At 37.0% G+C, this 12070-nt stretch overlaps 1 protein-coding gene across 1 annotated transcript in view; it reads left to right on the forward strand.

Annotated features, from left to right (window-relative positions):
* LOC128100676 (serine/threonine-protein phosphatase with EF-hands 1-like) overlaps positions 1 to 12070 on the forward strand; it is a 112517-nt gene that overhangs the window by 40956 nt on the left and 59491 nt on the right. Inside the window, exons 4-5 of the mRNA XM_052723207.1 lie at positions 494 to 554; positions 10516 to 10679. Of these exons, the coding sequence (XP_052579167.1) occupies positions 494 to 554; positions 10516 to 10679 (225 nt within the window). The remainder of the gene's footprint in view (positions 1 to 493; positions 555 to 10515; positions 10680 to 12070) is intronic.

The following is a 12070-nucleotide window of genomic DNA, read 5'->3' on the forward strand; positions in this document are numbered from 1 at the left end:
TACTGCAAATTGAACCCTGTTTCTCTGGGAAAACAGCCAGTGCTCTTAGCCACTGAGCAATCTCTCCAAACCCATGTAGGCTGTCAATTTAAACAGTATTAATTTTGCTACCAAAGAGATAAAAAGGAGAACATAAGGAACAAAGAAGTCAGGAAGAACTATACTTTCTGGACAAGTCTAACTTCAGCCTGATCCCATGAGAAGTGATTAAATGTGAAATAGATCATCGTTTGTCCCATGTATGGCAAGGAGGTGGAGGACTGGGTTGTTACACTTTTGCTTCAGTCAGTCATGTATGGGCAGCTTCCCAGGAGGGGTGCATGTATCATTTCTATGCAGCTCAGTGTGGTGCTGCCCATCTGTGACTCTTGGCATGTGCTGTAGCAGGAAGATGAGTACAGCAGGAGAACAAGGGACTTGCATAGACCTCCGATATTTGCTGCAGCAGCTCCTCAGTCTTTATTAATGATTTATATCATTTTATCTTGTGCAGCTGTCCAACTTCTTTTCCTTCATGTTGGAAAACTACACCAAGACACCCAAGGAAGATTCAGGTAAGCAACCAAAAAAAGTTTAGCCTTTTAAGGTTTTACTCACTTTTATTTTTAAATTATGTGGGGGAGAGGAGTGAGTGGGGAGGTGTGTGTGTGTGTGTGTGTGTGTGTGTGTGTGTGTGTGTGTGTGTGTGTGAAGGTGAGTACAGAGTCAGTGGAGGCTAAAAGGAGACATAAGATTCTCTGGAGCTGGAGTTACAGGAGGTTATGAACCACACAATGTGGGTGCTGGGAACTGAACTCTGGTTTTCTACAAGAATAGTATGTACTCCTAACTGCCAAACAATCATTCCACTTCTAAAGCATGGTCTTTTGAAAAGCAGTTTTGTATATTGAACTGTCTTCATTGAAAATGTAAATGAAGATGGTAGATGCTATGCAATTAAAAAATGTTCACCTTTCTTGTCTGTGTGACACCTAGCAACTTAATTTGGTTCAACTTGTTACACACACACACACACACACACACACACACACACACACACACACAGACACACACCAGCATGGATGGAATTTGCTAAACCAGCATTTAATTAGAAAATAACAATATTCAGCATTCCTTTGTTAAATATTTTGTCTTGAACCACAATCTATTGATACACAACAGTAGCTTAGTAATAAGTATCTTGTGTTTTCCCCACAAAAGTTTTATGTTAAGAAACCAAAATAAGCCGGGCAGTGGTGGCTCACACCTTTAATCCCAGCACTCGGGAGGCAGAGCCAGGTGGATCTCTGTGAGTTCAAGGCCAGCCTGGTCTACAGAGCAAGATCTAGGACAGGCACCAAAACTACAGAGAGAAACCCTATCTTGAAAAAAAAAGAGAAAAGAAAAAAAAAGAAAAAGAAAAAAGAAACCAAAGTATTTTGCATATTTCATGCAGTGGAGTCTAGTTGAAAATGTAATCTCTTCCCCTCTCTCCACTCTGTATGTCTGCTGTGTCTTCAATCTTTTCCCCAAAGTTCATGCAACATGTTGAAAGTGAGACCTGTAAGAACTGTTTAAGTTAGATGCCCTTCCCCCGTAATGGATTCGTTATTTGAACAGTGGTGACCTTGTAAAGTACGGGCCCCCATTCCCCTTCCTTGCACCTGTTCATTTGCTGTGATGTTTTTCAGTCATGTTACGACTTACAGCATGAAGTCCTCACCAAACATTTCTCCTGGGTCTTAGATTTCCAGACTTTAGAACCCTTAGACAGTAATTTGGTTTTGGTATGGAGACTGTGGGTGATTTTTATTTCATTTCTCATTTATACCTGAATTTTTAAAAATCTGTAATATATGCTAATTGGTTTTATAACTCCCTTTAAAAATTGCCAACAGTTTCAGACTTAAGGTACATGTGAACTCATTTTAGTTTGATTTTTGTCTGAACCAGAATGCAAAAGAATCCAAAAACAACTAGGCCCATTCATAAACTTGTGTTTGCTTTAAATTATCCAGTTTGTGGTATTCTGTTATAATAGCAAAAACTAGACTAAGGTACTTGGTGTGATGTGTTTATATCATCTATTTGTCTATCATCTATATAATCATTTTGAATTGATGCAGGCAGTATAGGAGTTTAAAATTATAATTATTCATAAGACATATATTTCTCATGCTAAATAAAATCTGCCTGTTACTTCCAAGGTAGATGCCAAACTTAAAAGCTGTTAAAAAAACACCTTGAGCAAACCATTTTTAATTCTAACAACACGCAATGTATTTAGGACACACCCCCATATATGCATGCACATGTGTACATATGCCTCTGTGTGTGTATGTGTGTGTGTGTGTGTGTGTGCGTACAGAGGCCAGCAGAGGATCTAAGGTTACCTGCTCTATCTCTCTCTACCTTATCCCCTTAACATAGTCTCTCATTGAATGTGGAGCTCACCATTTTTTCAGGTAGGCTGCCTGGCCAACAAGCCTCATATCTCTGGCTTCTACCAGTGATGGAGTCACAGAAGTGTGACGCCACACCTGGCTTTTTATGTGGGAGCGTAGAATCCACATGCAGCCACAATTAGATCCTCAAGCTTTCACAGGAAGTGTTCTTACCCACTGTACCATCTGCCTAACACCCTAAGAGCATCTTTAAATACGCCAATTAATACTTTTTTCTAAAATTTTCTTACACACACACACACACAGAGAGAGAGAGAGAGAGAGAGAGAGAGAGAGAGAGAGAGAGAGAGAGAGAGAGAGAGAGAGAGAGAGAGGATGAGAGGATGAGAGAATGAGAGAAAGAATGAGAGTTCACACATGTGTCTTGGCATGTGTGTGGAGGTCAGAAGACAACTTGCAGGATTTGGTTCTCTCTCCCATGTGGATCTTAGGAATGAAACTCAGGTCCTCAGGCTTGGCAGCAGGCACTTTACCCACGGAGCCATCTCCTCAGCCTGTAAATACTCTTTAAAGTGGGAAGAAAAGTGGTATTTTAGTGGCATGGTTTGAGACACGTATATTTGTATGAAAATAATGAAGGCATTTATGGATCCGTAGAGGTTTTCTGAGTGGTGGAATAGCCAAACCCGATGAGAGGAAATTGCAAAGAAGTGGGTACTTTGCCATTTTCTTCATTTTAGATAGCTGCATTTTGAAGACAGTCGTTTCTGCTTCATGTTCTTGGTCAAAAATGTTTTGAGGAGAAAATATAATAATGATGAAATGAAACATGACTCTTTCTGCTAATGATCTAATATTTCAACCTAGACTCACTTGATTATAGTCACTTGTATGGGGTTTTAGAGCCACATATGCCTGGATTACAGCTCAGAGTTATTTATTCAGATTCTCCATTTTTCAAAATCTGCATTTTGAAAAAAAATTGCAGATGATTTAAAAATATAACAGAATGTTTCTTCTCAAAGAAGGGAAGAGTATTTTCCTTGAAATATAAAATATGTTATAGGAAAGTATACAAATAATATATGACTGAAATTTTCTCAAAGAAAACATGCCCAGAAAATAGGTACTCAGAACAAGAAATGAAACACGATGGCTGGAGATGGAGCTCAGTTGGTAGAGTGCTTGCCTAACATGCAGGGGTCCTGGGCTTAGTCCCTAGCACTGCATAAATCAAGCATGGTGACACACACTTGCAATCTCAGCTTTTGAGGAGGGGGTAGGAGGATCAGAAATTCAAGGTCATCCTTGCTACATGAGACCTTGTCTCAAAAACCAAAAATATACCCTTTAATCATTATTAGAGCCACAGAAGCCTCCCTTCTGCTTCTTCTAGTTACAACCCAACTTCCACAACACTATGGAACTAGTTTTGAATGTCTATACCATAAGTTAATTAATTATGCTTGCTTTTTAAATTTATTTGTATAAGTAGAAACATAGAGAATAGACCTTGAATATAGCTTCGACTCAACATTGTATTTGTGAGATCATTCATGTTATTGTAATTTAGTCATTCTTATTGTTGAATAGCATTCCATTCTACCCAGATACTATAATTTCTGCATTCTATCGTTTATAGTGCTAGAGGTATTTTCAGTTTGGCAGTGCAGTCGTGCTGCTGTGCATATTTATATACATGTCCCTTTGGGTGAACATGCATTCTGCTCTTCACTCTCTTCTTCCTTCTCCATCCTCCTGCCTCCTTCTCCTCTCCTCCTCACCTTTTCCCTTCTCCTTCTCCTTCCCTGAGGCAGAATGTCAGTATGTGTGAGGTGACTTTATCTATGTAGATCAAGCTGACTTTGAGCTCTTAATCATCCTGCCTCAGCATATTGAGCATTGGAATGAGAGGCATATGCCATTATGTATATACTTTGTAAGTTGATTTCTCACACCTTTGGTGGGAGATTCTAGACAACCTCTACTTTGACCTGTTTAACTGAAGTGCTAAGATCTCTTAGCATCCAGAAAGTTATTTAGCATTCCCAGAAAAGAGGCCAGGTTAGTGAGTGATTTTTGAAATGCAGAGTATCTCAAGACATTTTGGTTCCAAAGGAAAGAGGGGTCCTAATGTAGTACTTGTGCCGGCAAGCACACTACATCTTATGCAAAACTCAATTATGCCAGCTTATGTCCCTGTTCTACTTGCAGAGCTCAAACAGATTCATAAACTTGAGAGAGAGAGAGTAGAGTCTACATACAAGTTCCCGGTGTGTGTTTTATAACAATTCCTTCTACAGTCAAAAAGGAAAAGTTGCCATAGGTTTAAGCAGAGGCTGGTGGGAGTAGGCTGAGTCATATGCAAGTGGAGTTTAGACTTTTCTTCTGCCTCCCCATCAGCCAAAATGCCCCCTCAGACCACATAGTTTACATATATGTTCTTTAGGACTACCTGTGTGCATGTATGTATTTATATTTTTAACCTTTGTGGTGCTAGAGTATTTAAATTTTTTTATTGCTATGGTGAATACGATATTTTCTAGCATGCTATCTTCTCATTACTTATTTTTAATATTCCATTAAATTTTTATATCCATATCTCATCTTGTGATTCTACTGAATATTACTAGTAGTTCATATATTATTATTGATTTTTTTCAGTAAACTTTACCATGTACCATGTGTTTCAATAATTTATGTCATTTCATTTAGTATTCATAACAAACTAAAAGAGTACTAGTATTAATTATTTACCTTCTATAAGTGTAGAATCTGAGGGTATGAGGGTACCCTTCCAAGGTTATTTATCTTATCAGTAATAAAAATATGATTCAAGCCTGTGAAATTAATCTCTGTATTGTATTTAATTCTCATCAGTTTTTAGAGTTTTTCTTGAGTTTATTTTTTAATCATATCAATAGATTTTATTATTATCAATTTTCGTATAATAACTACTATTCTTGTTTCAGCTTCAAGTCCTATTGGATTAGTTAGAGATAACAGAAGTATATTAAAAACCAATAAAAGTAGGTAGCCTTTTTTGTTGATGATTTAATGGAAACCCATATCGCTTATTTATTTAATTTAAAAATTATGTCAAAAAATTATGTCAAGAATGTATCCTTCCATTCCATGTTTTTTAAATAAAAAATTGATGGTTAATTTTATTAACTGTCATTTTGTCATCCATTGAATTTAATATATGAACACTAATAATTTTGACCAAGATTTATGGTTATCTTTATTAACTGTCATTTTGGCATCCATTGGATTTAATGTATGGACACTAATGATTTTGACTCAGATTTGTAATTAGGAAATGAAATAACTATAAACGTTGTCAAATGGTGTTTCTCCTTGTCCAGAAACATGTGGGCCTTGTTTTCAAAGGAATATGTGGTTAGTATAAGCTGATGTTATCTGTGTGAAAAAAAATTACAGATTTAATTTTTCCCTAAAAATGTACTTTATTCCTCTTCAGATGAAAGAAAAGATCTTTTCTTTGAGTTTTAATCGCTGGCAGTGATGGAATTTACTTGTTATCAGCTAGTGAGAAAGAGAAATGGCAGCGTGGGTTAAGGCAAGGGTTTAAAAGTTATTTTCTTATAAAAACTCGTAGAGGTATCATTTGTTGTTAGTATTTTATTATATTTAATTACTTTAGATCCATGTTCACAAAGTTATAAATCAAATAACTAAGGGTTAACTCCAACTAAATGTTGCACAAATCTTCATATATTGCTTGCATTTATTGAATTATTGTTTATTAGTTGTGGGCCACAACGACAATATATACATTAGAAATGTTAAAGCTTGCTGGGTGATGGTGGTGCACACCTTTAATCCCAGCACTTGGGAACCAGAGACAGGTAGATCTCTGTGAGTTCCAGGCCAGCCTGGTCTACAAAGTGAGTTCCAGGACAGCCAGGTCTGTTACACATAAAAACCCTGTCTCAAAATAAAAAAAAAAAATTAAAAAAAAGAAAAAGAAAGAAATGTTAAAGCTTAATTTTCGTACATGATACACACTAGTTATTAGACGAGAATCTGTTACTAATTTTCATGTTAATAAAAACCCGACAGAAGGATAATGATTTAATATAGATTAATATTTCATATCAGGAACTGGAGAGATGGCTCAGCAGTTAAGAGCACTTGCTACTCTTGCAGAGGACCTAAGTTCATTTCCTAGTGCCCACATAGCAGCTCACAACCTTCTGTAACTCTGATGCCAGAGAATACAATGTCCTCTTCTTGCCTCTGTGGGCACCAGACATGTGTGTGGTCAAAAATATATGTGCAGGCAGAAATTCATACACATAAACCAAAATTAGAATAAATTATGTTGCATAGTGTTACTGAAGAATTGGCTTAGAGAAGTGGTGTCTTTCATTAATTTATCTTAAATGTTTTTAAATCTCTGGCAGGAAGAACTATACTGAGCTATTGATTTTAAAAGAATATTTTGTTTTGTTCTTGAAACAATTGAACTCAGTTTTCATCACTGGCGTTGAGAGAATGTACTTATTATTAGCCAATGGAAAGGGGACAAATGGCATCAGGTGTGAAGGCAGTGACCAGGAAAATGGAATAGTTCCTTCAATTAAAAAAGTTAACATTTTTCATGATCTATTAAAATGAATTCTTTTGGTTAATGCACAAATAAACAGTTTTTATCGTTGATGTTTCTTATTTATGTCTCACAAAGCTGGGTTTCCTTAATATATCAGTTAAGAATATATAAATACTATAAATGTATTTTCATATATAGTAAAAATCACAATGGTTAAAAGTTTGGGGGCTAGATCCATGACTCAGTAAAGTACTTGACACATAAGCATGAGACCTGCCTGAGTACGGATCTCCAGCATTCCCATAGAAATCTGGGCACAGTGGTGTGCACCTGTAGTTCCAGTGCTGAAAGGCAAGATAGGAAGATCCATGGGGCTTGTTAACTAATCAGCCTGGCAAATCAGTGACCTCCAGGTTCAGTGAGACACTGTCTCAAAAAATGGGAGAGAGGACTGGAGAGATGGCTCAGCGGTTAAGAGCACTGGTTGCTCTTCCAGAGGTCCTGAGTTCAATTCCCAGCAACCACATGGTGGTTCACAACCATCTATAATGAGAACACTGTATACATATTAAATAAATCTTTTTTTTTTTTTTTTTTTTTTTTTTCGAGACAGGGTTTCTCTGTGTAGCTTTGCGCCTTTCCTGGAACTCGCTTTGGAGACCAGGCTGGCCTCGAACTCACAGAGATCCGCCTGGCTCTGCCTCCCGAGTGCTGGGATTAAAGGTGTGCGCCACCACCGCCCGGCTAAATCTTTTTTAAAAATGAGATGAGAGTGATTGAAGGAGACTCCTGATGTTGACCTCTGGTCTCCACATTCACCTGTACACATATGTGTATATGTGTATGCACACACATACACATGCACAGACACACAGAGAGTTTAGGGACACAATTTCATTTCTCTACTTAGATGCTCTGCTTCATTTTCATGTATATAATGAGAAAATGGCAATCCTTACCTTCTTATAACACTGCCTGGTACATAATAAGCATTTAATAAGTTAAAGCTATCTATCTATCTATCTATCTATCTATCTATCTATCATCATCATCATCATCATCATCATCATTTTGTTATTGAAAAGGTCGAGTTTGGGACTCAACATGGGAATCCTGTGGAGTTTTGAAGGATGAATATAAATTATCCAAAGTAGAAAGATAAAGAAGTAAGGGTTGTCCAAGGGTAGAAAAAAAACTAGGAACAATAAATGTAGAAATGTCAGTAAAAGCAAACATGTGATCCAAGGACAGTGTTTTAAATTAGCCATGTCTTTGGCCATGTTTTATTGTATTACAGAGCCTGAAGAGAGGATTATACTGAAGATACAGACAACAGAAAGTGACTCCCAAGGTTGCCAAGCTTCTGAGGACTTAGAAAGGGGCTGCATGAGTGTGTGGGTCTCTATATGTATTGGCATATACAAATCTATATATTCAACTTTTTCTCTTTTCTGCCAGCATCCGTGTTTTAGTCAGGTACAGCCTTTTCCATGAACACTATAGTCATGCCATAAGTATACCTCACCTAAAGTACAAGATCCCTCCCTCAGTTCTGATCACATGTGCTCCATGTTCACTTTCTTTCTTAGAGTCTATAACAAAATATTTGTGACTCTGTTAGCTGATATAGTGCAACTGTTGGGGATTCTTGTGGAGTTTCTTTGGGCAGGAGTGTTATATTCCTAAGAGTTGCTAATATTTCAGCTTTCCTTTGCAGGAGGTAATTCCCAACTGAAATGGATGGCATGATCATTAGGATAGTTAAGTAGACTATTTAGGCTCTACTGTCTACATGATGAATCTGAAATCGAGTTTACCAGGATGTCCTGCATTTCTGGTTTCTAACATAAATTAAAAAATTCAGTTGTTTTTAAATATCAGACCAAAACCAAAGGAGAAAAATGATGTCTGCTGACCACATTGAATACAGATGTTATTATACTTCAGTTCCACTTTGTATAAAGCATTATCAACTATCACCAAAATATACTGGGGTTATACAACAATTTAGAATATATTTTAATGCAATTATTAAATGTTATTTCTTAGTTCAGAACAAGTTTTCAAATTTCTTGACTTACTACTGCTCATCATAATTGATCATGGAAAACATATATTCTATCTACATCAGTTAGCTTCCTATTTTCTGTAGGTGACCAACTTTCAATACTCAGAAAAGATAGGCTTTGGGTTTTTATCTTTGTTTTTGTTTTGTTTGTTTTTGTTTTTGCTTTTGTTTTCAGAGAGCTTAGGGTGATAGCCTTAATAATAAATAAGTGTTAATGGGTTAAAGTGTATGTCATTGTCCTCTGGGTCGGTTATAATACTGCAAAGGAGCCACAATATCTCAGTGACATAGTAAAAAAGTGGGTTTTTTTTCCTAGCAAGTCTACAAATTAGCTGAACACTTCTGACATTGGCGTAGTTGATTTGACAGATTTTTGGATATTGGCTGGAGTTTACTGATGTGTCTAGAGGTCTGCTGGCTGTTAGTTGATCTAGGACATCCTTGGCTAGGTTTATCTGCTCTGTTCCATTGTAATCATGGCCTTTCAATAGGAAAAGCCTGGGTTGGGTGGAAATGGCTATGTTCCCAAACAGAGAGCATGGAATCATATAAGGCTTCTTGAGACCTGGACTTGGAGCTGCTAGGTAGCTCTTGGACCACATTGTTCAGGATAGTATAAAGTTATGAGCCTAGCTCATCTTGAAAGTGAGGGCAAGTAGACTCTTGATGAAAATCACATTCTAAGAAGCATGGATAGAAGTTAGGATACAGTATTGAGGCCGCTTTGCAGCTGGTCTACCATATCCTCTTGCATCTTTCTCTGTCTGAATTGTCTAGGTTTCTGTTCAGGGGGCCGTTTCATGGGCAACTTGGCAAGAAATGATTGTGGGTCTCAGCCATACTCAATTGCCTTAGTAAATGGGCAAAGCAGGCAGTCTGTTACTATACAGACATATCGAAGGGAGAGAGAGGCCTTTGGTCCTTTCTGCCTATGGTTTGTCCTTTAAGTTTTATCTGCTTTGTTCCCAAGAATAAAAGAGAAAATCACAGAAGAAATATTGTACATAAAGCAAGAAACAAATCAATTAAAGCTAAGTAAAATCCTCTGAAGTATTTAACAAGGGAAAAATTGAATATTGCAGTTTAATTTCGTGTAGATCATGAATAGCAGCAGCTGTTGGAACCAAATGCAGTGCATTGTTCATGCTTTTAGCCTTGCTGGTAAGAGTCTGATAAGTAAGAGTGGACAAAAGAATTGGAGCTTCAACTTCAAAACATCAGAATACCTTCTTCACTGAGCAGTTTTTCACATGCTTTGTGGTCTTCTCCCCATTGATTATGGACTCACTGCTTTGACAAAACATGATTCCAAGAAGGGACGATGGTGGTTACTGGCTTCAGAATCAGTTATTCCTCATAGTTTTATATGCTTTGTCCAGGCATTCATAACAGCACAGTGCCTTGTATGATATAGATATTTCAGTGGGTGTTTTGAAGCATTAGAATGTTAATTCCCCATCTTATACCTCTTTTTCTTTCCTTTTCAGCATTAGTAAATCGACTTATTGAAAGCACCATTCAAGAAAACAAGGCTAGACAGGACTATGTGGGTTTGATAGAAGTGCCCGACTCTTATGATGGTCCTCGGCTGCAATTTCCTCTCACGTTTACTGATATTGATTTACTTCTTCAGGCCTTCAAGCAACAGCAGGTAACCTCAAGCAGAAGCTGCTCTGGTTCTCATTCCGAGCTATCAAATGCATGAATGAAAATGCTGTAGCATGTATTTCCATGGGGAATGTTTTTCATTGTGTGACAATTACTGTCTTTGTGTAACCTAATAAATAGATGTTTCCTTGGGTGCACAGTAACTTCCTCTTTGTAGGCCTACTGCATGTCCCTTTTCATTTTCTGAGAATAGTTCACAAACTATAAAGTTTGTTACTTAAAAAATATATGGTTCAAAAATTTTAATGTAGTCACAAGGTTGTATACTTACTAGCACTATCTAATTATAGAACATTCTCATCATCTCCATCTACTATTATTCCTCCTTTGCCCTAAACAGCTACTGATTCGTTTTCAGTCTCTGATGATTTGCCTATTCCAGATATTTCATATGTATAAATGAGGATGTACTAAATTGACTTTTTATAGTTGGCTTCTTTCACTAAACATAGTGTTTCTAATATTTGCCCATGTTGGAGCATGTATCAATATATCATTTCTTAGGCCAGGCATGGTGGCGCACACCTTTATTCCCAGCACTCAGGAGGCAGAGGCAGGTGAATCTCTGTGAGTTTGAGGCCAGCCTGGTCTACCGAGTGAGTTCTAGGATAGGCTCCAAAGCTACACAGAGAAACCTTGTCTTGAAAAACAAAAAAAAAAAACATCATCTCTTTTTATGGCTACATAATATTTCATTGTGTACTATATAGTTGTTTACTGATTTATCAGCATATGGATATTTGAATTTTTTATACCTTTTGGCTGCTATAAATAATGCTGCTATGAAAATTCACATCCAATTTTTAATGGACATGTTCCCATTTACTTGGTTATATATGTGCTTAGGAGAGGAATTCTGGGGTTATATACTTAACTCTATGTCTAAGTTTTTGAGTAACTGCTGAAGTTTTTCTACAAGTGGTTGAATAGTTTTATATTTCTACCAGCAGTATATAAGGGTTCTACTTACTCCACTTTTTGACATTTGTTATTTTATTTTGATTATTGCTTTCCTAATGTATGGGAAGTGATGTCTAGTTCTAGTTTTGACTGATATTTCTCTAATTAATAATGTTCAGTCTTTTCATCCATTTGTATAACTTCTTGGAGAAGTACCTATGCAGAACCTTTGCGCATTTTAAAATCAGTTGTCTTTTTCTTCTTGGGCTGTAGGCGTTCTCTCTAGATACAGGTGCCTTATCACATATTATATGACCTGAAACCATTTTCTCCTTTCTTTAGTTGGTCTTTTCGCTTTGCATTTTGTATTTGTGAGATTATAATGTAATCACAACATCTCTCCCTTCCCTTCCCTCCTTCCAAACCCTCCCATATGTCCCTCCCCCCCACTCTTCAATTTCTTAGCCTCATTTT

The sequence above is a fragment of the Peromyscus californicus genome, unplaced genomic scaffold (genome assembly GCF_007827085.1).
Source record: "Peromyscus californicus insignis strain IS unplaced genomic scaffold, ASM782708v3 Scaffold_10__1_contigs__length_136768540, whole genome shotgun sequence".
In the NCBI taxonomy this organism is placed as follows: Eukaryota; Metazoa; Chordata; class Mammalia; order Rodentia; family Cricetidae; genus Peromyscus; species Peromyscus californicus.